Source organism: Aptenodytes forsteri, unplaced genomic scaffold (assembly GCF_000699145.1).
Source record: "Aptenodytes forsteri isolate BGI_AS27 unplaced genomic scaffold, ASM69914v1 Scaffold56, whole genome shotgun sequence".
Lineage (NCBI taxonomy): Eukaryota > Metazoa > Chordata > Aves > Sphenisciformes > Spheniscidae > Aptenodytes > Aptenodytes forsteri.
Genome location: NW_008796213.1, coordinates 174457 through 200022, shown reverse-complemented (window position 1 = coordinate 200022; position 25566 = coordinate 174457). Strand labels below are relative to the sequence as shown.

The following is a 25566-nucleotide window of genomic DNA, read 5'->3' as shown; positions in this document are numbered from 1 at the left end:
GGGGGGGGGAGAAATCTTGTGTACCTTAGACACTTCTTCTGCATGGGACATGGACATAAATCAGATGGATGGTATAAGCAGACCAGACGCTCAGGATTACAGGAACATGTAAGAGCTGACAAGAAGCACGTGGTTCTACAAGCTGTGCACTGACGCTCATCATCTGGAACCAGTTCAAACACCTCTTCTTCAGACATCAACACTCCCTAAGAAAAAAAATTAGACACTTGCTAAAAACTCTAATCCAGGCCGGGGGAGGGGGAAGCAAAAGTTCTTTTGCAAGCAAAGAAAGAGAGTTGTCTCATTACTCACCATCTGTACAACAGACTCCCTTAACCGTGTCTCTTCCTCTATCATTAGAGTCATCTCCTTGCAGACCATGGCAGCCAGCCCAACATCCAAGCACTCTGGATCTGCAGCCATCTTGAAGATCAGCTCTTCATGGGAGAAAACACAATGACGTCCTAGCCTTCGGTAATGACTCACACACTGACGTCCAATGGGAAGCTACAAAACAACCGACATCTATCATTCTAGGAAAAGACGTTTCAAGATGATCTCTTAGCTCCCACTTTCCTTCCTTCGACAAAACCTAAGACTGAGACTAAGAAAGTTGTATCTTATGGGACAGAGCCAATTATAACAACCTTAAATCATGTCACAGATGAGGACAAAGAGGATACCCATGCTGGGGGGGGGGGGGTGCGGGGGGGGGTACTTAGAGATGGCAGGAAAAAGAGACAAAAATAAAACACAGGGGGGGGGGGGGGGGGACGGGGGACGATATCTGCCATAACCTTATGTGCCTAACTTTCAGACACAGGTTTAAGAGTTGTCCTAAGCTCTTTTTTACTTCCAGTGGAAAGAAACTGGCACCAAAAAGAAGTCATCTGATCTAAGCTAAGGTGAATGCATTGCCCTCTGAGTATTACTATGCTTGGACATAGACATTTAACACAAGATGCCTAGAGTTAACCAACATTGATACCGTTCATTTTGCGCCTTTTAAAGCAAAAAATATAAAATGATAGATGAATTTGCTACACAGATTTCTGGTTACTTTTTGTGTAAGCAAAGGAAATTTCACACAGCTGGTGTGAGTTTAGCAGTTTTCAAGGAGGCTATACACAGATTACATCATGAGCACAGGAGAAGAGGAACACTGACACACTGTCAGTCCTGCAGACAACTTCTCTGATGAATGAATAAAATTCTCTGATTAAGGACTAAAATTCCTATTTGAAGGTAACAAAAAAGAAGTTAGAGATAAACTACAGATGAGATCATAACTTCCAACTGTAAACCCTGTACAGTGATAGGGCACACTTTTGACAACTGACTGAAGAATCCACATAAGCTATGCTCTGGTGTGGCATGGCTATTAGAACAAGCAATAATATGATTTAAAGGTGCAATGAGCTGGCACAAAAGGGGAACAAAAGACTGTTATGTGCCTACCTCCAACATTCAAATGACTGTCAGCTGTTCAAAGACAGTACATTAATCTGTATCAAATTCAGAAACAGGCATGACAGAAATACTAGCTAAAGGTACTGTGTGATGTCACTTTTTGGTTAGATCAGTACTTAAAAATGAAGACCACATGCCAGAGTTTCAGTTTGAAGCTGCTGAAAATTATGTGCTCATCAAAATTATTTTATGTAATGGAAACTCACAGCAGTAACTGTTGTACCAGGAACTATAAACGTAAAACATACTATGTAACATAAAAGACCACCCTTCAGACAAGAAAGTTACTAACACTCTCCTTGCAAAGGTGACCTAGCAGAGACATAGCAAACATATACAAAAGAACAGACCCAGTCAGCAGTGCAGAAGTTCACAGCTTCAGCAAAATTATATCCCTGGTTAAATCCAGAGTGATAGGCACGAGGAAAGGTCACAACAAACTCGCCAGCACACTGATTGGTCCTGTATACCTAGTGCAAGTGAGGATAAAGGGAAAAAAAAAAGAAAAAAATATGAAACTTAATCAGAGTTTAAGACACATAATTAAAAGATGTTTGAACACCACTTTCTTTACCTATGTAACACCACAGGCAACGTAGCTACCCCAAAAGTGGTAAGGATTGGTTCCGTCTTCTTAAAGTGAATCCTCAATTTATAGCCTTACTCAAAAAAGCTGAATATATAAGCCAACAGTTGAAAATTCTCTTTATGACCCCCAAAAGGGATATTTCTCTATGATCATTTAATCCATCACACCACAAAGTGCATAAAAGCTTCTGGAAACAGTTTATGGTTTGCTTTGTTGGGGTATTTGCCAGGGAAGCAATTTATCCTAAGACAAAAGCAAATGATAGTGACTGCTGCTTAAAGGTCTGCAGTCAATTACGTTTGGTCAAAAAAGCATTTTGTAATGCTGAGATTTCTACTGAACATTTACTGTCAAAAGATATTAAAAGCAGTTCACAGACAAATTTGCTGCTAAGGCAGGGTGGTTTGTTTGGGTTTTTTTAAATTAAAAAGTAAATGTAACACACAATGTACACTTGTTCTGTAAGGTATTTTATGTAAGAAGCTTGGCACACTCACTTCTGATATAAGATAATTTAAATTTCATGGTGAATCTAGAGAAGATTCTAGAAAACAGCTTTAAAAAACATCCCACAACTAATGAATTGACTATGTAAACGTCCACTATAAAAAAATCTTCAGAGTTATGCCAAACCATTGTTACTCAAATGCAGCACAGAATGAAAAAAGAGAGCGCATAGGAGTACTTATATAAAAAATGCTCATATGCTACTCACTGGTACACCATGTTCCATCAGCACATTGGGGTTCATAATAGTGACTAGCTGATGCAGGAGATCAGGCTGGGATTCAAATAGCTCAGGAGCCAATTCCTTCATCACATCCTCTAGCTGCTCTGCTGCATGAGAGGGCACGCCATACCATGTCTTCGGCTCTCCCCTAACAAAACACAACCACAGTAATAAACACATTACTTAAAGGAAAGTAACAGTGCCACCCAACTGCAAAGTACACCTCAAATCTAGCACGACTGTCCACACAAGCCAAATATTTTGCATATAGACACAAAAATGTCTTTAATCAACAACCGTCTTATTCAGGATGTAGCGTTCTAATCTGAAAAATCAATTACACAACACAATTCTCAACATACCTGACAGCAGATTTGCCATGACATGCCTAACGTGGAAGATAATTTACAATGCTCTAAAGGGATAAAATGGGCAATTATTTTCCTTTAGGAAGAAGAAAGTAAGTTTAACAAACAAAACCTTGGCCGTCACAGCTAATGTTTAAGAGAAAAGAGATCACAGTATTCCTCCACTCACTTAATTAGGCTTGGAGTAGTCGTATTCCTGAAACCAATGGAATAGTATACCAGCTAAGCAGAAGCGAAAAGAATAAAACACCCGACAGCGCAATGAAATATAAGCCATCTAATATACATAACCAATGACTGAAAACCAGTGGTCCACTGGACTCTTAAGATAAAAAATGCCTAACATGAATTAGTTAAGTATGAGGGAAGAAAGAGATTAACAAGACCAAAACTAAACAGAAAATTACTTGAGAACACATTATTCCAGTCCTTCCAGTCTTGTCTTAACTAAAATAAACTGTAATGATATAGTATCTATAGAGCTGAGGTTTATTTTTTAATTTTCTTTCATTAAAAAGTACAAGCAGTAGTCTGCCGAAATATCTGAAACCGTTTACATAGCACTATTTAACTGTATTAATAATCTTGTCACCAACCATCCCAAAAGTTAGATGAGGCACAGTCCAGCATTTTCTGTGGTTCCTACAGGCTTCAGTGACACCTGCTGGTAGGACACAGCTAGTGAACCCCAGTAAATAACTACAACTGCATCTGGGCTGCTGGAATTCACCAGCTTACACAAACCCCTCACATACTGATGTAGTTAATAGCATGCTGAGGACAATAACTGAACCCAAAACAAAATGAATCCCCCTCCTGAGCCTGTGGATCAGATCTTACTAGCAAACATGCTTCTCCAGAAATGCGCAATCACGGTCTAAAGGCTATCAACTCATCCTTACCAGATGTACAACAAACTTTCTATTCTGAAGGGGTGCTCCCCACAGCTTCCCCCTCTTTCACCCCGGCTCCATCCACTGTGACCAAGCCTGATGAACTGGGAAGACTGCAATGCAAATAGTTAATCTGTCACGATTCTTCTTTTCAAACACAAAATCTGAACACCAGAACACTTCTAGGATTGTTCTGAAAGTCAGAATTACTTTCAAATTTCTCTTCTCTTGAACAGGAGTATTTCTGGGTATACATAGATCTGCTGCTGAACTGTCAGCTCTGGCGCCTGTGTAAGCCACTAGGCAGCAGCCTCCATTTCCAGCATAGGGGCATACCAACTTTAAATCATAAAGCAGTGAACTGTAACTCAGTTCAAAACCAAAAGCTTTCTTAGAAAAGATGTGAGCCTGTAAAGCATGATTTTACAGTGACACTGGGTTTTTGGCAACACAAGAATATTTAATCAGTTAATGAAAAACACTGAAGTGCTTAAAACATTATCTGTATTCACTTTTAATCAGCCTCAGCTAAGAATATGGACCGCTCACCACATTTAGCTTTTTGGTTAAAAATGTCATCAGCATGCGTAGGCGTTTTCAAGTAGAACTACGAATTTACTAATGGCAAACAGGGCAGGGTAAGGTAGATGCACAAAGGAGAGCCCATACCAATGCAGGTAGTTGATGGAATAGCTCCAGTGATCTTCAATATGCCAGCAAAATGAGGAGAAGCACATCCCTACGTACAGCCAAGGTACCTTCATGCCAGATATATCTGCATTGATGTGAGCAAGGACTGATTGTTCTAGAATTGGCATGTTATTCAAGTTCCAACCAGAAAGCGCATAATCCTGCCAAAAAAAGGAGAAAATTCTGAACAAATCAGAAGAACATAAGGACACCAACTCCAGAAAAGGAAAGTACAAAGGAGAGATCAGCCTATCCATTTCTACAGTAGACAGTGGGTAATATTCTGCAACAATGAAGCATCAAAACTAGGAAATAATTCCTTAAATACCTTAGTCAGCAATAAATCAGACTAAGATTTAAGGCCAGTCCTAGTATTTCAACACACATAGCCCATCTTCTTTGGATTAAGGCTTATATACTTAGGCTTTGATTCCCCCTCCCCGCCCAAGTTTATAGGTTTCATGCTTTTCTGGTGGAACAAATACCAGCAACGCTAGTAGAACAAAAGATAGAAGTCTTCAATAAAATAGGCTAACTTAAGATTGTAAACAACGCAGCGAATCTTGTTATTATTTCAGCTTTTTTAAGACCTGCTTTACTGCGCGGCATTTTATCTTTATCTTCTTTATATATTATTTTAGAAAGTTTTCTCAAGAGAAGAAATTCCTACACACTCATTTCTGAGAAGACAGCATCACCAGTTAAGCAATCCCACCTTTACTTTCAAATACACACCATTTGCACAAAACCCGAGAATCCAAACAGACTGCCTTAAAATCTCACTACTGTGCTTTAACATTAGTCTTTCCTTAAAAAAAGCTGTTAGCACAGATTCACAATCATTTTAGGCATATCCCATAGTTGCTGAAAGGACTGGTCACACCCTCAGCTCAGCCACACATTCCTGCTGTTTACTTTGCTCTGACACTATAAAGACAATGCAGTGAGTCAGATGACTTAAGTCATCTGGCTAGAAAATATTTTTTTAAATTACTATTGTCATATAAATAGATGAACAAGCAGTTCTGACTCACTAAGCAGCTACACAATCACTGCATAGCCAACAAAGGTACAGGTAGGAAGGTGCAGGTATGGGTGGAAGACAATAGTGAGCAGGATTACCTCTTCCAGTGAGCAGTATAAATTGATTTGGTGCTGTGTGATCATGAAACCACACCTTTACTCTCATTTCCTCTGAATTTAAACATATAAGCAGCCAGAAAATTGATATGCCACAGTAAGGTCTGAAGGAGAATAGGTAATATACTTACCAGATGTTCTTTATAAAATTTTCTATAACAGGATGCTGTATCTACATCTTTTCATTCTTACAGTATGCACAGTCAGAGAAACAAGCTAAATCCAATTAGTTTGTTTTACCTATTATGAACCTCCTAAGGAGGTTAGAATCATGTTTCTGTAGCTAACTCTGTAATGAAAAGGTTCAGAACAAGAAAGAAAAAAAAAAAATCTTATCAGTCTCCTCATACTCGGACATACTGTAACAACTTGCACATCTTTGCCTGCTAAGATTAAGTGATACAAAATAGGTGTGACTTAAATCATGAAAAGCAGCTTAGCTATCAGCAACCAGATCTGTAAAAGAACCCAAAATATCAGATTAATGTCCTGCTCAAAAGGAATGTTAAGGGCATGCAAAAGCCTTAAGTAATTTCTTCATGAAAAAAATCCACACTGATTTCTGACCTAAATTCTTAATGTGAAATCTTAGGCAGAACAAAGAATGGGGTCAGTTTGCATATCCTGTTCCTCACCTCCTCCTCTGGCATCAGCTTTCGTCGGCCATCCTTCACTGGGAAGCCACTTCCAAAGTCCTTGGATGAGATATCAGCCCCATATTCCACAATGACGTCTTCTTCTATGCTGCTCACCAATCGCCAGAATTCTTTTTCTACGAGCTCAGTGGGAACCATCTGAAAGCGGAAAAGATGTTAAGGTATGTGCAGATAAGACCCAACATAAAAGTTATCATTCAAGCAGTAAATCATTACTAATCCCCCATGAATTTTCAAACACCAAGTCCACTCCCTCTCTCCTCTCCATCTTCAAAGTCATACAGTTTCATCTGTATTTCTTAGTAGCGGCTGCAATGTAACAGAAATAGGATGCCACATCATAAGGGACTGAATGAACAAAAAAGAAGATGGGGTTACCAGAAGTACAACTAAAAAGAAGGGGAGAAGGAGACAGCCAGCATAAGCCAAGCAGCAAATAGGATAAACAGCATGTAAAGTCCAAACTGTTTCACAGGATAATGACCAGAACTTCAGAGTAACAGTAAGGAAATTCAGATAAAGAATTGTCTTCAAGAGTGTAGTTTTCATGTAGCTCATTACAACTGCTACTTATATACATTTATTTATGAAGCTTATTTGTAAAATAAGCTTTGTTCCTGGCTTTGCTCCGTGTCCCAAAGTTGTATCATAAATTGGAGTCCTTAAAAGGTAGAAGCTTTAGCAAGAATGCCCATAAATTACCAAAGAACCCTGGGAGGAGAAGGAGCTTGGTGCTGCATGGAGTCTACAGGACAGTGGAATCATGGAAGTGTGCCAAAGCAGAAACGCCAGTTTTAAAAATGCTGCTGAGATGCATAACAAAAAAACAACTGATTATCAGAAAGACTCGGTCTATTGACTTGTCTATGAGAAAAGACTGTAACAGGGAGGCAAACAATGATTTATCCTCTGAACAAACTAAACCAAGACAAAAGCCATAGGAAGGGCAGGAGGAAGACCCCTTTGCCAAACAAGAACAAGATACTTGGTTCAATTAATCAAAAAAGGCAAGAACTTAACGAGAGTATGGCCAATATATAGGCATACCCTAACAAGCAATAAAGCTATCTATCCATCACAGGAAAAGGGTGAAATGAGACCAGATGCCAGAAAGCTAAATCATTTGTTTACATTTTTGAAGCTTACGGTGCCTCTTTAAACAAAGCTAAGATGCCTCAGCAAAAATGCAGGATCAGCTGAAACCTCTTCTCTTCTTCCCCCTCCAAGGAATCACAACAAAAGTTGAAACTCACATGGACCGGCATGTTGAAATAATCAGACTTGAAGTTATCAGCCATTTCACCAAAGCTCTGGAGAGTATATTCCCTGACAGCTTGTTCAAATCCGAAAGCCTCACGGGGTTTGTTGCATTCCTAGGAGACAGAACATAAAAATATTGTTCCCTGCAGCAGATTATGACACAGTTACATTTGTAGCAAAAAAAAAACTACTGTCCATCCCAGTCCTTACCAAACACAATAAGCTATCAGTTTTGAGTGCTTTTCTCAGATGAGGAAGTCCTACCGCAACGGAAACAGAACAGAATTAATTGTACAGAAGCTAATCTAACACAGTAAACCCCAACGCTACACACTTCTGCTTTTCTGTCCAAAACTAAGTTTCATCATCTACTGCTACCAGACACAGAGTAAGTGCACATGAAGCTTAGACAGCCGTAAGACATTTCTTAGACACACTGGATTCAAGCACCTGCAGAATAACTGCACAGGCACAAATCCTGCAAGTGCTTCAGTTTTATCAAGTCAGCAAATCATCAACTGATTTGGTGCTGTGAAAGTATACAGAAGGAAAGAGGAAGAAGGAAATTAAAACAATGCAACACAGCTAACAACAGACATGGTCCATCTGATGGAAAATCTTCAAGTCTTCCATTGTTCTATCCCCATTCATCCCAAGAGTGCAAAAAACACCAGTTCACATTTCAGCTACTCTCACCACCCATTTCTACAGCGTCCTTTTCAGCCCCTTTGTATCTGACACAATGTTTATATATACAAGACATAGTTGAACACAAACATGACATAGAACTATCTGATAGCTGTTCAGTCATAAAAACAGGACTGGAAAGGAATTCAAGAGATCAGTAGTTTCTTTTTCTTCAAGAGGAACTATCCTTAGACTATGCCCAACATTTATCAAAGTAGTTCTTAAATGGAGCCTGCAATACAGAATCTACAACATCTGTAAACACTGTCAAAGAATGTTGACCCGAATACATATAAAAGAGCCCTTACCCTATTCTTCCTAGCTTCTGTTCCAGCACCCTGCTGTTAATGTTACATTAAGCATCTGTGCACAATTAACATTTAAAGTAAAAACTGAGGCAAAAAGCACTACTGAGCATTTCAAACATCTTTCTGCTGTTATTTTTTTACCCTCCATTACATAATATAGTTATGTATTTTCCCTTCGTCCTCTTACTTTCAATGTATTTCCAGAATTTTTCAAGTACTTTCTGTATCGTTTGCTAGTAACAACTTATTTGGCACCTTAACTTTCCTGATTTTGTCCCTACATGAGTATTTTTTTCCTTGGGAACAACATATCCCTGTTTTTACTAGTAGTAGTACTGAAATTTCTTGTGAGTTTCCACATTTTTAAACCACTGCAGTCACTATATTTACTACTATATTCTCTAAATTACTTCCACATTGGATTGCTGTAGTTTGCTAATACTCCTTTATTGCTCTCTCTTAGGGAACAATAAACAAGCAGCTTAATCCATTCTGTGAGCAGCAGCCCAAAGGGTTAGTTGTATCTTTTCCCTTGCCTGTAACTATGAATTTCCACCTCTCTCACAACAGCATTTGCCTGAGTTCATCTGACAACCTAACCTCTCTTGGTGAAGGGTTAGAGAGCAGCGAGCTGATCCACCTCATTATGTGGCTGCACAACTATTCATACACCACCATAAAAAACACAGCAGAAGCCCACAGCCGGGAAGGGTGTGGGAGATGTGGGGGGAAATGGGCATGTGTGTGTGTGCGTGTGTGTGTGTGCATGCGTGTGCGTGTGTCTGCCCCTTTTGGAAAAAACACAGTCTAAAAAGTTAAAGCCAGTCACAAAATTCCATTAAAAACAGTAAGCTTTCTTCCTCCAAATCTTACATCCACCAGTTTCCTGAGCTTGCAAAATTTGTTTTCTTAAGACAAATACCAAGCCAATCAAATGATGGTCGCTGCCTTTAGGCTGCTGATCAGTCATCTCTTGGAACTTGGTAGGTCTTCTTTTTTGAACAATGAAATTCAACTAGCTTCCACTTTCGGAGCCTCAACAGTTCCTTTTTTAGTCTAAACCAAATCTAAAATAGCTACAAATGTTTAAATTAGTTCTTTCATTTTCCACTACAAACTATTCTGAACAATGCTATAATGACTTCCCAATAATCAAAGCTCCCTGTTATGCCCAAATCGCATACTTTGATTACTTCACAGTTTACAAAATGTCTCATCATTATGCTGAAACACCTATCACAACCCTACTTCTCACCCTAATTTCCCACTACCAGCTTATCAAATTGAGTTTCAGCTCTTGGCATACAAAGGCCAAAGTATTAGCTGTCACAGGGCTACATAATAAACAAAGGTTATGCCCAAGCTCTAGAAGGAACATTTCTCTCCCTATGGCTCATCAACCAAGAACAGCTGGAGATTCACAGCTCATCTTGACAATATTCCAAACAAAACTATAGCTTCTACCCAGATGGAACGGCATTGAGCTCAACTGCTCTTCTTCTCATCTTTCCAGGAACACAAGTATACATACAAAGCTCGAGTAGTTCTTGAACTGTACCTCGGCAACGCACTTCGGACACCTCCAGTCACCCTTGGGTACATCAGGTAAAGGAGGAATCAAACAAAAAGTGTGATAGCTATCATCACATCCATCACACAGTAGCAGTTTGTCCTCGTTATTTCCTCTGCCACAGAATAAGCAAACATACAGATCAACCTGTGGAGAAAAAAGAAAAAAAAAAAAAAAGAAAAAGAAAAAAGTTACAAAAAGTTTCCTCATCCAGAACCTGTCTGCCTTAAACTAAGGAACAAAGAATGTAATCCTAAAGTCCGATATATGAACATCAACACAGTCTCCTCTGGTTTTTGAGAAGCATTGATAAGGAACGACTATGCTTCAATTTCCCAAAGCAGTAACATGTGGGCGGCAGGGGGACTTTGGGTGCTGCAAAATAACTATCCAGTTCAGTTGGACAATTGTTTTCTATAACTCAAAGTAGCATCTCATTTACGTTATTCTAAGGCAAAAGAGTAGGTTACAGTTTTTAGAACTTCATGCTCTCCCTCTCTTTGGGCATCTATCATGGAAAACAACACAAACTAAATCCCTACAAAGAGCACATGGCTGAGGAATATCTCCAAAAACTATTTCAGAAACATACATGCTATCACTTGCAACAGTACAGTGATTATCTTTGCAATGGAAAAGAAGAGATAACAAACCCCACAAACCTACAGATTTCAATCTAAAAATCCAAGGGGAAGGGAAGGAAACTGCATGTAAAGGTATCAACTTCTTTCTCATTTTCTCCAAAATAAAGGATAAAAACTCCAAATGATAAGAGAGAAGTATTAATCCCAACACAATAGCAAACAATTTTTGCAGGTGTCTGTCCAAGATAATCTCTCAACAAGAACAACACTCACTGGGAGATATTCTCAGGGACCAAAGAGAAAACCGTATCAACAGGTTTCAAATTTTCTTTGCTGTTGCTTCCTGTATTCTCCAAAGGACTTTTAAGTTAATATAAACATTTAATAGAGTACTGAAGATCTGTAACATAATCTAAATGAAGAAACTGTGTATTACTTTATCACAGCTAAAAAATTATCTTTTGTATAAATTTTTAATAACTACATGATCTTCATGAATAACACTTGCTCCACATTCTGCTACAACTCCCGTCAGTCACCGGGCAACTCAGGCTATGCATATTCCCTTCACGCAGCTCAAAATAACACCAGAAGTGGTGGGGTTGGTTTTTTGGGGTCTGTTATTTTCATCAAGATGTCACAAAAACATGTGCTTTTCAGCTGATTAGGTTCACACAGCTGTGTTAAATATTTGATATCAACCCCATCTTGGTTACACCAGTCTAGTTAAGTATGCAACTTCCTAGCTATGCAATAATATACTACTAAAGAAGATCGCTCAGGCTTCTTAAGAAACAATTTTAAAAAATAATGCAGTTCCATTAAGAGACATATCATTTTCCTCTTTTTAAAAAAATCCACGCACCCACCCTCATGGAATATCATATCTGTCTAAAACACCAAACTAGTTCCTTTTGTTGCAAGTAAATAAAACAGCGGGAGGGTACCTTAGCAGACATTTCCAGGTTCTCTTCCCAAAACTAAAAATGCATTAAAATGGCGATCGTAAGAGGAGGCTACTCTATGATACTCACTAGTTACCTATCACTGATAACACCACCTTCTCTCCAAATTCATGTTAACATATGCAATCTTTTTTATGTCAGCCCAAGTGATGATTTGTCAAATACAAAGACTGCATTGAAATACATAATCACAACAAGCAGATCTGCAATTACACAATTACCACAAATAAGCCTCCTAGCCATGTAACAAAACACAGTAAGACTATGATGATATATAACTATATTTATCAGGGGGGAGGGGATAAAAAGAAAAAGTTGTATTTTTGTGCAATGCTAACTGTGAAATAAAAGATAAATGAATGTGGGAGAAGTATACACAAAACTGCAGCACAGTATTTTTCAGACAAAAGTTATGTAAGGCTAACTTATCACCTGTGCACTTCAAAGACTGTTTTCCTTGAAGATCTCTCATCCAAATATAAAAAAGTGTGGAATCAAACAGTACTAAGTCACAGAATTTGAGAAGATTACAGTTACAGCAATACAGTTCCAAAATAGCAGTTTTGCTGCTACAGTATTTTCACTTTCTCTTATAAATAGGAGTAAATGGGAAGAGTAAACAAAATATAGTTTTCTATAAAGAAACAGAAACTAGACAAAGTATTTTTAAATTAAAGCATACTTAAACAAAACGGCCACAACACTTACACAGCCTAGGAACACCATATACTCAGTAGTGGTATAATTAGTAGTGGTACAATTAAAAAAAAAAATCAAGTTGCACAAATTCTAACTTAGCTGCAATGGCACAATGATCTGTTTTTTTAAATATCCAACTTCTCCCACATTTTTTTCCCCAGGAGGCATTTCCACATATAAAAATATGATTACTAGAGACTTTCGGTTGCCTTGGCCTTCTATGGTTGAAATTTAAAATAAGCCCTTGTAAGTATTCTCAGGCTAAGAAAAAAAGAACAGCTGAATTATTAGTGAAGAGTCTAATTCTCAAGACATTAAAAGCATGCACCTTCATTCATGGTTGCATACACGTTAAATTATGACACTTTAGAAGTCAAGCCATGTGCTATGAAGGACGTTAAGAACAACTATACACTGCTTTTCCATGGTCAAACATCAGCGTGCTAAACATTTCATTTTTCCCCTTAGGGGTTTCTCTTGCATGGACTTGTATAATGACTACTTTAAACTCAAACCAGAAAAGACAAGAAAGCTGGAAGTACTAAAAACCAAACTCCTGAAGTACTGGAGCACCTCAAAATATCTTTTAAGGAAGAGAATCAGTATTATAATTGTTCTACAAAGGGGAGCTCAAATAGAAAGTGAGCTACTGAAGGCATGCAAGAATTGTGTGGCAAAGCAAGCCCTTAAACCCATGATCAGCAAGTACCTTCATGTTGCGACATTCTTCCTGTCTGAAAGATTAAAACAGAAACCTAGAGCATAGATTATTTTTCAAAATACTGTTCATTCTTCCCATAACAATATCATCTGCTGCAGTGTCCATCCATTCATCTATTGGGGGGTGGGGGTGTTTTAGAAAAAAAAAAAAACTGAATAAATCAATGACTTTATTATCAGAAATCACAGCAAAGGAATCAAACTTACAAAGTTGACAGAAAGAGTTCCTTTGCGTTGCCTCATCTGCATTCCAAATGCTTCTGATCTGGTTCCCTTGCGTCTTCGTGTCACTTCATCTGGAAGTAAAATAAAGTTAAATGTTATTAATACCACATCAAGATAGACTTATCTTGCAAAAACACCACAGATGTCAGCCTGGTACCCCGCCTTTCATATCAGAAACTACCTGACAGTCCAAAGAAAACAAAACTGCCTTGTTATACCTGGCCAACCTAAAATAAACAGGGATTAGCAAAACATATTTTGCTTATCCTCACAGGTGATCCCAATCGCCTCACAAAACAGAGTGAATTACACTTATAATTTGTGCACTTAGCTGGTAGGATCAGTTTCAGTATTGTCAAATCCTGTTTTCCCTTCCAGTCACTTAGTTCATGCAACAGCTGCTTAATTGTTATTGTTACTATATAACGCATAAAGGGCTGAAACTTTGCCAAGTTACATGAAGTACCCTGTAAGTCTCTCTCATGAATGAAACCCTAGAATACTTAGCTTTCTTTTTCCAGTTATAATGATTTGCTTACTTCTTAATGTTGTCTCTAGAGACATGCAGAAAGATTTAACAGCCTCGTTACTTTACAAAGCGATGAGCCCAAGATTTAATTACCCTCTTTATCCTTTGCTCCCAATGCCAGCCCCATCATCTTGGGTCCAGCTCCAAAGATCTGCAGCTTCTTCAGTTCAGTATTTCTACTCATTTCTCCTGCCTCCGCCTAAAAATAAAAACAAGACCACATCAGCACAAACCATCTATATTTCCCCTCCCGGTCTCTTCATAATTTGTTTATATTCCACTCTCTCACATCAGCTCATCAAAAGAAAGGAAACAGAGGCACGAAAAGACACAATTTTCTGTTCCTAATGCCAATGAACAAATGCAAATGGAATAAAAGACAACATTGTTGTCCCAACTTTCCAAATTATTTCCCATTTACGATTACAGATAAACTACAGAAAGCCACCTATACAGCAAATAAGAGAACTAGGTTTGACATTTAGCAAAAAAATAAGTAAGAAAAATGCCACAGCAGTATTTTCCAAAATCACCATGATTCAGTCAAGTGCCTGAATGTTAACACATCCTGTTTCAACAGGATTTTTTTATCTGCTTCCTTGAGTAGACACATACACAACACAAATGAGTTCCAACCTACTTCCTTACGCTTGGCTGCTCCTGGGTTTATTTGTGATGAAATGTTATGAGTACAACTCTTGAAATCACACCTATTCATGGTGCCCTTGCAACCTCAAAATCAGAGGTGAGAAGACCCATTAGGAGACAACTCCATGCCCCTGACAGTGTTGTTTCCTGAAGTGTTCTGTTCAACTGAACTTCTTCCTGTTTCCCCATTACTCATCTACCTCATTTTCCCACATCATTGCCACTAACCTAACAGCAAAAAGAACTTCCGTATTCTGTTTTTACCTGCAATGCAAGCACTTTGGTATTTTTCTTTATGTTGCCTCCTTATACTTTGAAAACGCTTTCTAAGCTGATCTAGAAAGCCACCAAATTCTCACCACTTGCAATCTTCCTCCTGAAATTCACTCATCTTAGAAGATCTCAGCAAATCTAACTCCAACAAGGTTATCTTCAAGTAACTTACTGATGACACTTCACCTGTTGTTTTCCAAAGAGTTATGGCCTGATATATCATGCATGAAATAAGCTCCCTTGGGGTGACATGCACTCAATTTTTAATCAATAAACAACAACAACAACAAAAAAAAACAAGTTTAAATGCACTTGCAATAAATCTAAAAGAAAGAAGATAATTTCCATTTATTCAGTCTAAATCAGTTGTCTTTCTTGCTTCCAGAACACGTTAAAAGAGATACTGTCTCCTAGGCATTATTACTCTAAGGAATTTTTAGTGATATTTAGAGTCCCTGTTCCCACTGAACTGTGTATGCAGTATGCTAATCGGCATCCTTCCAAACTGATTATTTCTGATATTCTAATTTTGCACATTTATAAATTCTATGTTGCTATTAAGTTATTTTCACTTTAGATATATTTTACCAACTTTGTAATTCCACACTGAAATTGCACACTAACTGGCAAATTTTTCTCATAAACTCCTCACTTTTTGGCTAACAAGTCATAAGAAACACTGACTTTTTTGCTGTACAGGAAAGCCTGCCACCTGCAGACTTCATAGTCCCTCAGTTCCCATTTGAAATTCATTAACAGCTCATCCTTTCTCTCAACTAACTAACAGGACTTGACAGCATCAACCCACATTACATTTCTCAGCACAGTACAGTTTTCCATCATTTCAGCAACATTTATGAACAATCTCCACAATTTCTCTCTCCTGCTATTGTGACCTAAGATAATTTTCTCAATGATAACTGTAAAATAATTTTACTATCGTATTTACTAAAAGTAAATCATTAACATGCAGCAACATCTCTTCAGTTTTATAGCTTGTTTAAAAATGCATTGCCTAAATATATTTTCATAACTCCATCGCCCAGATTTACTTGGATTCTACTAAACCTAAGTGGATGCATTCCATTCATGCTTAGGTGGAAAAAGCTATACAGTTTTCAAAAAGAACAGGTTGCATATTGAAATGGAAATGTTTTTTAAAAATCAGATTCCTATATAACATTATGAACACTGCCAGGATATTGATAGTTTAAGGTGTGAATACCAAAAGCATTCAGAAGCCTCAGTGAGTAGTCTTTCTGCAGTGTCCTTTAAGACTGTTTAAAAACCGCCAAACTCAAAACTGTGAATGCATGGAAGCGGAAATCTTGCATTTCTTGCCATTTTCTCTTTGCTAACGACACAAAACACCACCACACTTTTGCATTATATTTTTTCCATATAAGCAAAATGAACTTGATTAAACTGTGATTCTATTCTAGGCTCCTCTTTTTCCTGAAGGATGCAGACATATTTTTGTTTCTTTTACCTTCTCAACTGAAAGTACAATCCAAAGGCTTTTCTTGTATATGGGCGAATCCTAATAACATGATCCAGTTATACTGAAGTCACACACTATCTTTTTCTGTTGTCCCACCCTCATCAACTCTGACACATTTGCATCCCCACCCCTCCACCCCCAATGCACAAGACCAGAATAGTTACAACCAAGAATCAAAATTTGTACGTGCTTTGGGCATTTGTCAACATCTCCCAGAGTTCTTTTGTTTCACACAATTATTCCCATGGAAGGAAATCTTTCAAATTAAAAAGAAGGAAGCATATTTTATTAATTCTGTAATCAACCAAATTTGTAAAAGAAACCTGAAAGCAGATATACTACTTACAATTGGTTTTAATTTTTCAGAAAATTCTCTGGACCTTAAGTTAATATCCTTTGAAAAGACAGCACTTCATTATCTTTTTGTTCCATTTCTCTACCAGAAACCATCATGATGTAACCTCATTAGACAAATCCCTTGCCAGTTAAAACACACCCTAACAGATCATCTATGAAGATATACCACTCTTTTCTAAGAAAGAAGTATTCTCCTAAATTTAACCTTTCCTTAAGGATATTCTCTTTTCCTAATGTAAGTTCATTCTACTTTTTGTTGTCCTTTTCTTCACAAGCCTCTAGTAATTCAGTTGCCCTTCTCCAGTTTTTATTTGTGATAGCTTTCTTCAGAGAAAAGTGAAAGAGAATGAAGCATTAAGTTTATTTTTGAGCAGAATCTCTCATCACCAAATTATCCTCTTCCTATTCAGAGACAATGTATTCAACTGACATTTGCTTGTAGTATCCAAAGATTCCCAACCCATCTTTCACAAAGGAGAATTCTCATTCCCTATTTTCTTTCATTTTTCACTTTCTCTAAAAATTCAAAAATTTGCTTTTCGAAAGTCTGCCACCCGCTTCTACTGCTGAGGATCTTTGTTTATTTCAGTAATTTCTGATTACTGTCTTTATGCTTTCTTATTCATCACCCATTCTTAGGTAAGTTATCTGCAAGAGGAAGATGCAGAGCATTTTTGGAAAAGTACTTTTAGCACTTGGAAAAAATCTACTGAGATGCAGAGGTCAGTGTAGTTATCCATGCTCACCACCCAGGCATTGGACTACTCGGCACGCTACACACAAATCATTCAGGTGTTTCAGCTAGAGCAGAATGACATTTATTTAGCAGGTTTTTACATTACTGGCATATTACCTGTCCTCTGAAGACTATCTAGACACTCTCTGGTACAGTTCCAGGTATGCACTTCAAACAATAAACAAAGTCCTGTCTACAATAAGGAGGTGCACTGAAATCTGGAACAATTTCTCAATGTTTCCCAGATATTTACACTTCTACCATGTTGCGCTACTGAGAACAAATCTGTTTCTAAATACAGTTCCAGAGTTGACTTAAGAGTTATACATAGCTTCCAACACAGCCAAAAAATACTTCTCTTGGCTATGCAAGTAGGTTGAGTTTTTCCTGTATTAAAGAACTCATTTGAGCCATTTTAATAACTGTAATGCTTAAAAGATAGCGTGGCTACAGGGCTAATAAAAGGTACTTATATATACACACACACACTTTTTGCAGATGACCCAAGTAAAATCATCTCTCTCATTTCTGAAATGCAGCCCCTTTAAATGAAACGAAGCAGCTATACTGTGCCACGATAACCACAGAATCATTTTTTCCAGCAAGGAAAAATGAGAAGTACCATTATTCTACTGAAATCAGCAGGAGAAAAGATCCCACAGGATCTTAATAACATAGTGACACCTTTATACCATGCACGAGAAAAAGGGCATACTGGCATTATCCCACAAGATTTGTTCAAATCCAAAGCAGAATTCCACCTAACGAATGACTGTGGCAGTTCCTGCAGCGTTCTCAGTTTTTCTGGATAGCTCACTAACAACACATGATTCGAGACACCTGGTAAGATCATAGCCTGAGACTGCTTGTGTGATGCATTGTTATATGGCTATGATAAGTAACATCATCAGCTTCAGTAAGTTGAGAAAACAAACTAAAAAAAGACAATTTAGTCTAAATCAATCATGGCATCAGAGAAAAAGATGAAGTTTTATAAAGGATACTCAAATCTCTCAGTGACAAGAAAGATGGATTTGAAAAAAAGCAGTTTAAGAGCATTTGAAAAAACTTTTGTGGTGCTTAAAATAAGTCTAGAATGGCATCAAGCAAGTAGTAAGTTTGTTGCATATAAAACCAGCTTTCGCCCATGTCCCGCTGACTGGCCAGCAGGGAGCCACTAGACCTGCTGTGAAGAGCCTTAGGATGACGCCTGCAATAGAAATCTTTGTCAAGAGGTGAAGGCCTGCTTTAAATAATGCAATAGAAGCAATGGAGCCATCAGGACAAGCCTCCAAGATTACTTCTGATGGTGAAGCATTTAAAATGGTGGTGATTCAGTTTGATTTGCGATTTACTGGGGGGTACTCCCAGGATTTAGTATCACCTAGTACAATGTCAGATGTTCCTATAACACCACTAATCCAGATGAAAATAAACTGCTTTTCAGTAGAAAAACTGTGGAAATCCTATACAGTTCCAGCCATCACTCAGCATCTGCCCTCATATCCGTTTCATTTCTTCACAAAAACAGTCTGTCCAGCTTGAGATAATTAGTCCCAAGTGCAATTTCCACAATTAACGAAGACTTAGACACATATTTGCATTCATATAACTAAATGGCATATTTTAAAAAGTTTTTAAAAACTTTTCGAACTTTGCACAAGCAGAAACTTCATCATTTCACAAATGGCTTTTTATCTGTTTAGTTTCCACAGCTATATTGGCTACCAAGGTACATAGGCCACTTGTCAATAAACAAAAAGCAGCTTTTGAAAGTTTTTAGATAAACAGAGCATCTACCGTAAGCAAATCAGGCTTCAGAGAGACATCCTTCTCTGGATTTTATTTAAATGAAGACTGCTTCCTGGTGGTACTTTTCAGCACGCTCCCACAGCCAGACAAAGGCTGTTGCGCTGCCAACACTGCTGCGCTGGTGGAAGGAATAAGTGTTCTCTGTCCGTAAGAGCCAACTAACAGGGGTACCTGGGATTTGACGCGCCTCGTTCTCTTCAGCACAACGTTCATTCTTGAAGCCTGCTTTGGGGAAGCCTGGGCATCTGAGCTGAGGTCCTCAGCCTCCACTTTTTCTTTAAGGTCCAAGTTTGGCTTTTGGATGCCCTAGAGGATCAGAGCACAGGACACCAGGTTGATTGATCAGGCAGTGCTGATCATTTCATGGTCTGTGAATCATTCTGTTTGCTAAGAAACAGGATGAGTGAAATCACACAGCATTACACATGCCATTTGGACAAGAGGCCAATTAATCCACGCACCGTTTAAATAAGGAAACTGAATCTCAACCGCCAGCTTATCAAGAAAGAGACAAAGACATCTTTCCAATTAATCATATCATCTTTTGCCCTGTTTTCCTTCCCAATAGGGTTGGCCTCAGTCCTATAAAGAAATGGCTATCAGAAAATAACTACGCAAGGTCACGTTACAACTTCTAGCACTATTCTGTCACAGGTTAAGTATGAGGGTGGTTCTAAGTTTGTTTACATAGCCAAAGCTTCTAAAAGCGTAGACTCTATGTCCTAGTTTCGTATGCAATAACAAGTAGCATTCTACATGCAGTTTGGGTCCCCTCTTCATATCGTGAAAGAGAAGCGTCTCACCATAAGGCTAACCCCAGACTGGAAGAGCTCATAGGGGTATAAGATCCGTTCGTAATGAGACTTGAGCAATGACCCTGTGCCTTTTCCTGGCAGGTAGCCAAGCCGACTTGCCACTTTAGACCATTTCTTCTCTTTAGTGACTACTTCAAAGCCTCCTTTGTTGGCAACAATCTGAAACACATAAATAAAAAAGTTAAGGGTTTTGAGCTGCTCTCACCACCTTGCATAAACCAAGAATCAATTAAACCAACCTAAATGTTAAAAGGTTCTATTGAGAAGTGACAGAATCCTGAATTTAGTTTTTGTTTCCTGCAGGACTAGTACTTTAATAACTAAGCACTTACTTATCCTCATTACTTAATGCATTTAACATCACAATTTTCCTAGTAAATGTAAATTGCATACTGTCCTAGACAGGAGGAGTCCAACAACTAAGATTTATGACGTGTTGGAAAGCAAATACAAACCCCACCATCAGAACAAACTGAAAACTTAACTCCCACCAGACTTGTACTCTGATGCAAAACACAAGTCTGGCCAGAAGTGAAGCCCATTTAAACAGACCCCAGGCAGAAGGAAGCATTGGAGCTCACAACTTCAGAGTTATAAAAACTCTCACAAAACCCTGAATGGAAGAGAGACTACTGTAAAAAGAGGAGAAACTGAATTTACCTTCCAATTAACTCAGTCCAGTTTTTACACCTGACTTCAATTGGTTTGAGTCTAGTAATTCACATACAGAACTATCACTGCTTACATATAACTAATATGTACATAGAATGAAAAAAGACCATTTGCCTCCAAGCAATGATCATAATAGCGTATGAGTTGCTTGCTCAGAAACACTGGCCACAGTTCCATTGCCTCCATTCCCTTTACAGTTTCACTGCCAAGTAGCTTTAAACCCAAATGGACTGTAATTTAATTTATATTACTGTAAGACTAATAGCATTTCTACAACAGTGTAGTTTTGCATTACATTTCTTTACACGAGGACCAAATTTCATGCTTTATGTTTCACAGACTGTTAGAAAACTCAATGCAAAAACATTTTGTTACTGGAGTGAAATTTACGGTTTACTTTTGAGGCTGAGGTAAATTTAAAAGCCTAATTGTGACAGTGACAAATAAATTAATTAATTCTGGCTCTTCCTATAATCAGAGATAGCTACACTTAGATTAAACGTTAATATTATTGACCATTATTTTTCCTCATATATACAGCAAAGTACTAGAAAAGCCATTTTAAATGAAACTATACCTAAATTTCAACTTATCTTCAACACATCCATGAAAAATTGATTTCTAAAATTATCTATACATGAACAATGGCTAGAGAAGCCACTAAGTAACCAAATAAGCTTAGACCGCTATCTGCAAATTAATTCTGGCTCTTCCTATAATCAGAGATAGCTACACTTAGATTAAACGTTAATATTATTGACCATTATTTTTCCTCATATATACAGCAAAGTACTAGAAAAGCCATTTTAAATGAAACTATTCCTAAATTTCAACTTATCTTCAACACATCCATGAAAAATTGATTTCTAAAATTATCTATACATGAACAATGGCTAGAGAAGCCACTAAGTAACCAAATAAGCTTAGACCTGCTATCTGCAGTCAACTAAAAAGTTCCAGATCATAACAGTGACCCAGATATTTCCCAGTACCACTATGATATTCTGCATATCCCAGCAAACCACCATAGACAAGAAAAAAAAAAAACCACAACCAAATACTGAAAGACATTTTATCAGCTTTTCTCTGCATTTTATCAGTAATTCCAGACTGTCCAAAAGACTATGGCTTCTTTCCTTAAAAATAAAATCTATTCAGATCTTTACATTTTTACTTACCTAAGAGAAGTAAATGGATGATGGGGAATGGAATGGAAACTGATGCTCTAACCTAGAAGCACTAGAACTACCTTATCTTAATTCCTTACCTCTACCATATCTTAATTCCTTACCTTGCAAGAAGAAATCTACCTATTTATATTAAGAATCCATCCTTAGCAGGTAAGTTTATAACAGTACATATATTTTACCAATAAAAAAAAGCAAATTCCAACATAGATATTATTTCTGTGCAAACTTTGAAAAAACCCACACCAAACACCACCATAGTAGTATAAATTTCTAGCCAGCCTTAAGCCTAGCCTGTTTTGGAATTTAATTAAAATAATTATTCCAGAAGTTGACATTATAAACTCTCAAAGATGCATGTTTATGTCATGTGGAAAACCTCTATTATGAGAGAGGAAGGAGCAATTACAGCAACAATTCATTACAGAATTGCTAGGTCAGGAGCTGAACTGCACACCTCAAAAACCACCTCCTGCAGCTCTACCATACGTAAAAAAGGAGAACTAAAAAGCAGGTGGCCAGCTGACATCAGGATGTTCAAGCTGTATACAAGGTAATGAATACATGCTGTGTAGAATCCAACCAAAGGCAATAGATTTAACTATGCCTGACATGTCTGCCATAACCATTCAATTTAAAAATTCTCTTTCACTACATTTTTTTTGTCCACACTCTCCCATTTCATCTCTGTGTTAATGAGATTAATGCTGTAAAACAAGCCCTCCCTGTTGCTTGGCTTCTTGAGCTTGAATGAAAAATGAGGTCCCTGTCTGACCAAGGCCTACAATTGCTTACTCACCTTGCTCAGAGCATAGAGATCCAGTATTTTTCTCTCCACCACAGGGATTTTTAAATTGGATCCTTGGAGTTCCCAAAATTTTGCTAACTGATCCAAGAAGTCCAGCTTCACTCTTGTCATTGCCTGCAATCAATAAAGACAGACATACACGTATGTCCCAAAACAAGCATGACAATACCTTACAGTCCTGAGAAAAAACATGACAAGCTTTTACAGTGTTTACATTTTCAAAGTGTAACTTGGCAAGTGAGGTATTTCTTAGTCATATTAAAAAAAAACCCTTGAAATAGAAATACTGATAAAAAGAAAGATCTTTACAAACGGAAAATTGTATATGCTTTTCTCTCTGCATTTAAGATCCTATAAACCAAACTCCTACTTAACAATTTATTGGTATGAAACCAAAATGTGTACTTATGAAAAATCAGCATTCCAGGGAGAAACACAAGAGCAATTAATAAACTATACATTGGGGGGGGGGGAGGGGCGGGGAGTTACAAACAGGTTTTATATATGCCTTAACCATACAGAAGAGCCTCCTCCCTTGAGTATTTTTGGAGTACTCAAATCACTTTCCATAAGGAGACCCATTTACAAGCCAAATGATACATGATGTTTTGGTATATGAACAGAGCAAGGCTTTGAGAAATGTTGTAGAGAAAAGGAAAAACCAGGGCAGAACGGGACTCATACTGCTTTCAAGAAAGCTCCCATACATTTTTGAATCGTAAAATTAACCAACCATAATAAGCCTATCAAAAACCAGTTCATTTTGAGGCTTAAAAGGCATTATCAAAACAGTATAAGGTAACCAGGGACTTAAGAACAGCAGTAAATATTTTAAGAGAAGAAATTCATTGCCTGTGGAGCTCTGAAGGCTAGACACTGGCTGCTCTTACTACACAACATGGTACTTGGCATTCATTTTGGACATTTCCAGTTGAATGTGAAAAACTCTTGTGGTTATTTTGGGTAATAAAATAAAAACCAGACTTTTCTCAAAGCCGTGAAGAGTGATTTTATATGAACTCTGCCACTGCCAAGTATAAACACCGATGTGGTCTATGGGTTTCTAAAGTCTCCCCCATCCAGAAACCTGCCAAGATGCAAATCTCAAGCAAGGAGACCTACTGCTTTCAGTGCAAACACAAAATTATATCAACAGTGGAAAAGCTCACCTCCAGTTCATTCAGGCGCTGAATTCGTGGAGTGAAACGAAAACTTTGTACTTCACATGCAAATGGAGGCTGCCAGTCCTGAACAGAGACAGAAAGACATTTTATTGCTTCAGGAAATTTCTCAAAAAATGCACAAAACATAAGACCCTAACAATGTCTGAATAAACAAGCTCCCAATAGTAAATTAGTTTTTCAGTACAACTGGTGATACCATTTTCCAATTTTATTACATTCTTGTGCTTTTAAAATAACGTTCTTCCCACAATATTTTAGCTCTAAGAAAGAACCTCACAGAATTAAAAATATAAAAGAAAATACGGTTCAAAGCATTTCAGTATGCATTACCTCATACCGAGTTTAAATATGAGAGATATCCTGTAGCTTTTTGGTTATTCATTTACTTTAGAACAAGTTCCATATATCCTGCACATTGCAAAATTCTCACCGTCAACAGTGATGAACACTAAATAAAGCACATTATTATGCATCTAACTTTCTTCATGTTTGTCTACAGTCATTTCAATAAAGATAAGACCACCAGTCAGGAGTCCAATTCTTTAACAGAAATGCAACCTTAAATAATGACTTTGTCAACACAGTCAGCAGTCGGTTCAACCACAAGTGCCTCCTAGCCCCATCTCTCAAAACTGTATTACGACATCAAAACACATGTAATTCAGCTTTTTAGTACTTTTTAAGAAAGCTTAAGTTATAGTAGATTGTCTACCTGGCAGTAAATACAACAGAGTAAGGACACCCCATTCCAGGTGGACAAGCCACACTAAATATTTATTATTTGCACTGCTGCAGCACATAAAGGCCTCAAGCACAATCGTAAAATATTTACAGCTTCTAATAATGGAAAAGAATAATAAATCAGTAAGGTTAGTAAGAGGCATCTGATTTAGTCCTTATTGCAGGTTGCAAATCAACCTGACGCATGCATCCTGCAAAACCCTGCAATGCAAACAGCCAAGCAACCACGGAGAAATACAAATGCGTTCTATGGCCAGGAAAGTTCTAGTTATTCTCAATGAACGGGATCCGGATCAGTTTCTTGTGGCCTCTCAACCTAAGCCATTCTGCTTATTTTAGAAAGGGCAGCCCCTTGGAGGTCAAGTTTTCACCACGTCATTAAACCAACTAAACAGATTCCAGCAACCCGGACGGGTCAGAAGGAGAGGAAGGATCATGAAATCTAATCAGCAACCCCCGTATCCAAGTTGTTCTCAGTTACAGGCTCTCTCTTCAGTTTCTTTCATCCTCTCCCTCAATATTTTCAACTCTCTTATTTTACGGCTGTAGTTAAAGTTTATGTGTACTTTAATTATGAAGTGATCTAACCGCCTTTTGCCAAAGTGCCTGATGTTCTCGTCTAAACAGTTTACCGGGTCACAGGGCAAGTCATCATAAAATAACGATCAAATCATCGGCGAGATTAAGCTTCTACCGTCTAAACTGCTACGCATAAACATAATTCCCCTGCACAAACAGGTTGGCCGCAC

General features: G+C 37.9%; 1 protein-coding gene across 1 annotated transcript in view; it reads right to left on the bottom strand.

Moving 5' to 3' along the window:
• The window catches only part of KDM5A (lysine demethylase 5A), a 49491-nt gene extending 25356 nt beyond the window's left edge, over positions 1 to 24135 (bottom strand). The window contains exons 1-14 of the mRNA XM_009288317.1: positions 24062 to 24135; positions 22884 to 23006; positions 20214 to 20384; positions 19582 to 19716; positions 14177 to 14282; positions 13537 to 13625; positions 10350 to 10508; positions 7790 to 7909; positions 6516 to 6674; positions 4720 to 4901; positions 2775 to 2937; positions 1821 to 1940; positions 313 to 507; positions 25 to 206 (exon numbers count right to left, since the gene is read on the bottom strand). Coding sequence (XP_009286592.1) covers positions 25 to 206; positions 313 to 507; positions 1821 to 1940; positions 2775 to 2937; positions 4720 to 4901; positions 6516 to 6674; positions 7790 to 7909; positions 10350 to 10508; positions 13537 to 13625; positions 14177 to 14282; positions 19582 to 19716; positions 20214 to 20384; positions 22884 to 23003 — 1901 coding nt within the window. The 5' untranslated portion in view covers positions 23004 to 23006; positions 24062 to 24135. The remainder of the gene's footprint in view (positions 1 to 24; positions 207 to 312; positions 508 to 1820; positions 1941 to 2774; positions 2938 to 4719; positions 4902 to 6515; positions 6675 to 7789; positions 7910 to 10349; positions 10509 to 13536; positions 13626 to 14176; positions 14283 to 19581; positions 19717 to 20213; positions 20385 to 22883; positions 23007 to 24061) is intronic.
• Between the last annotated feature and the right edge of the window lie 1431 nt (positions 24136 to 25566).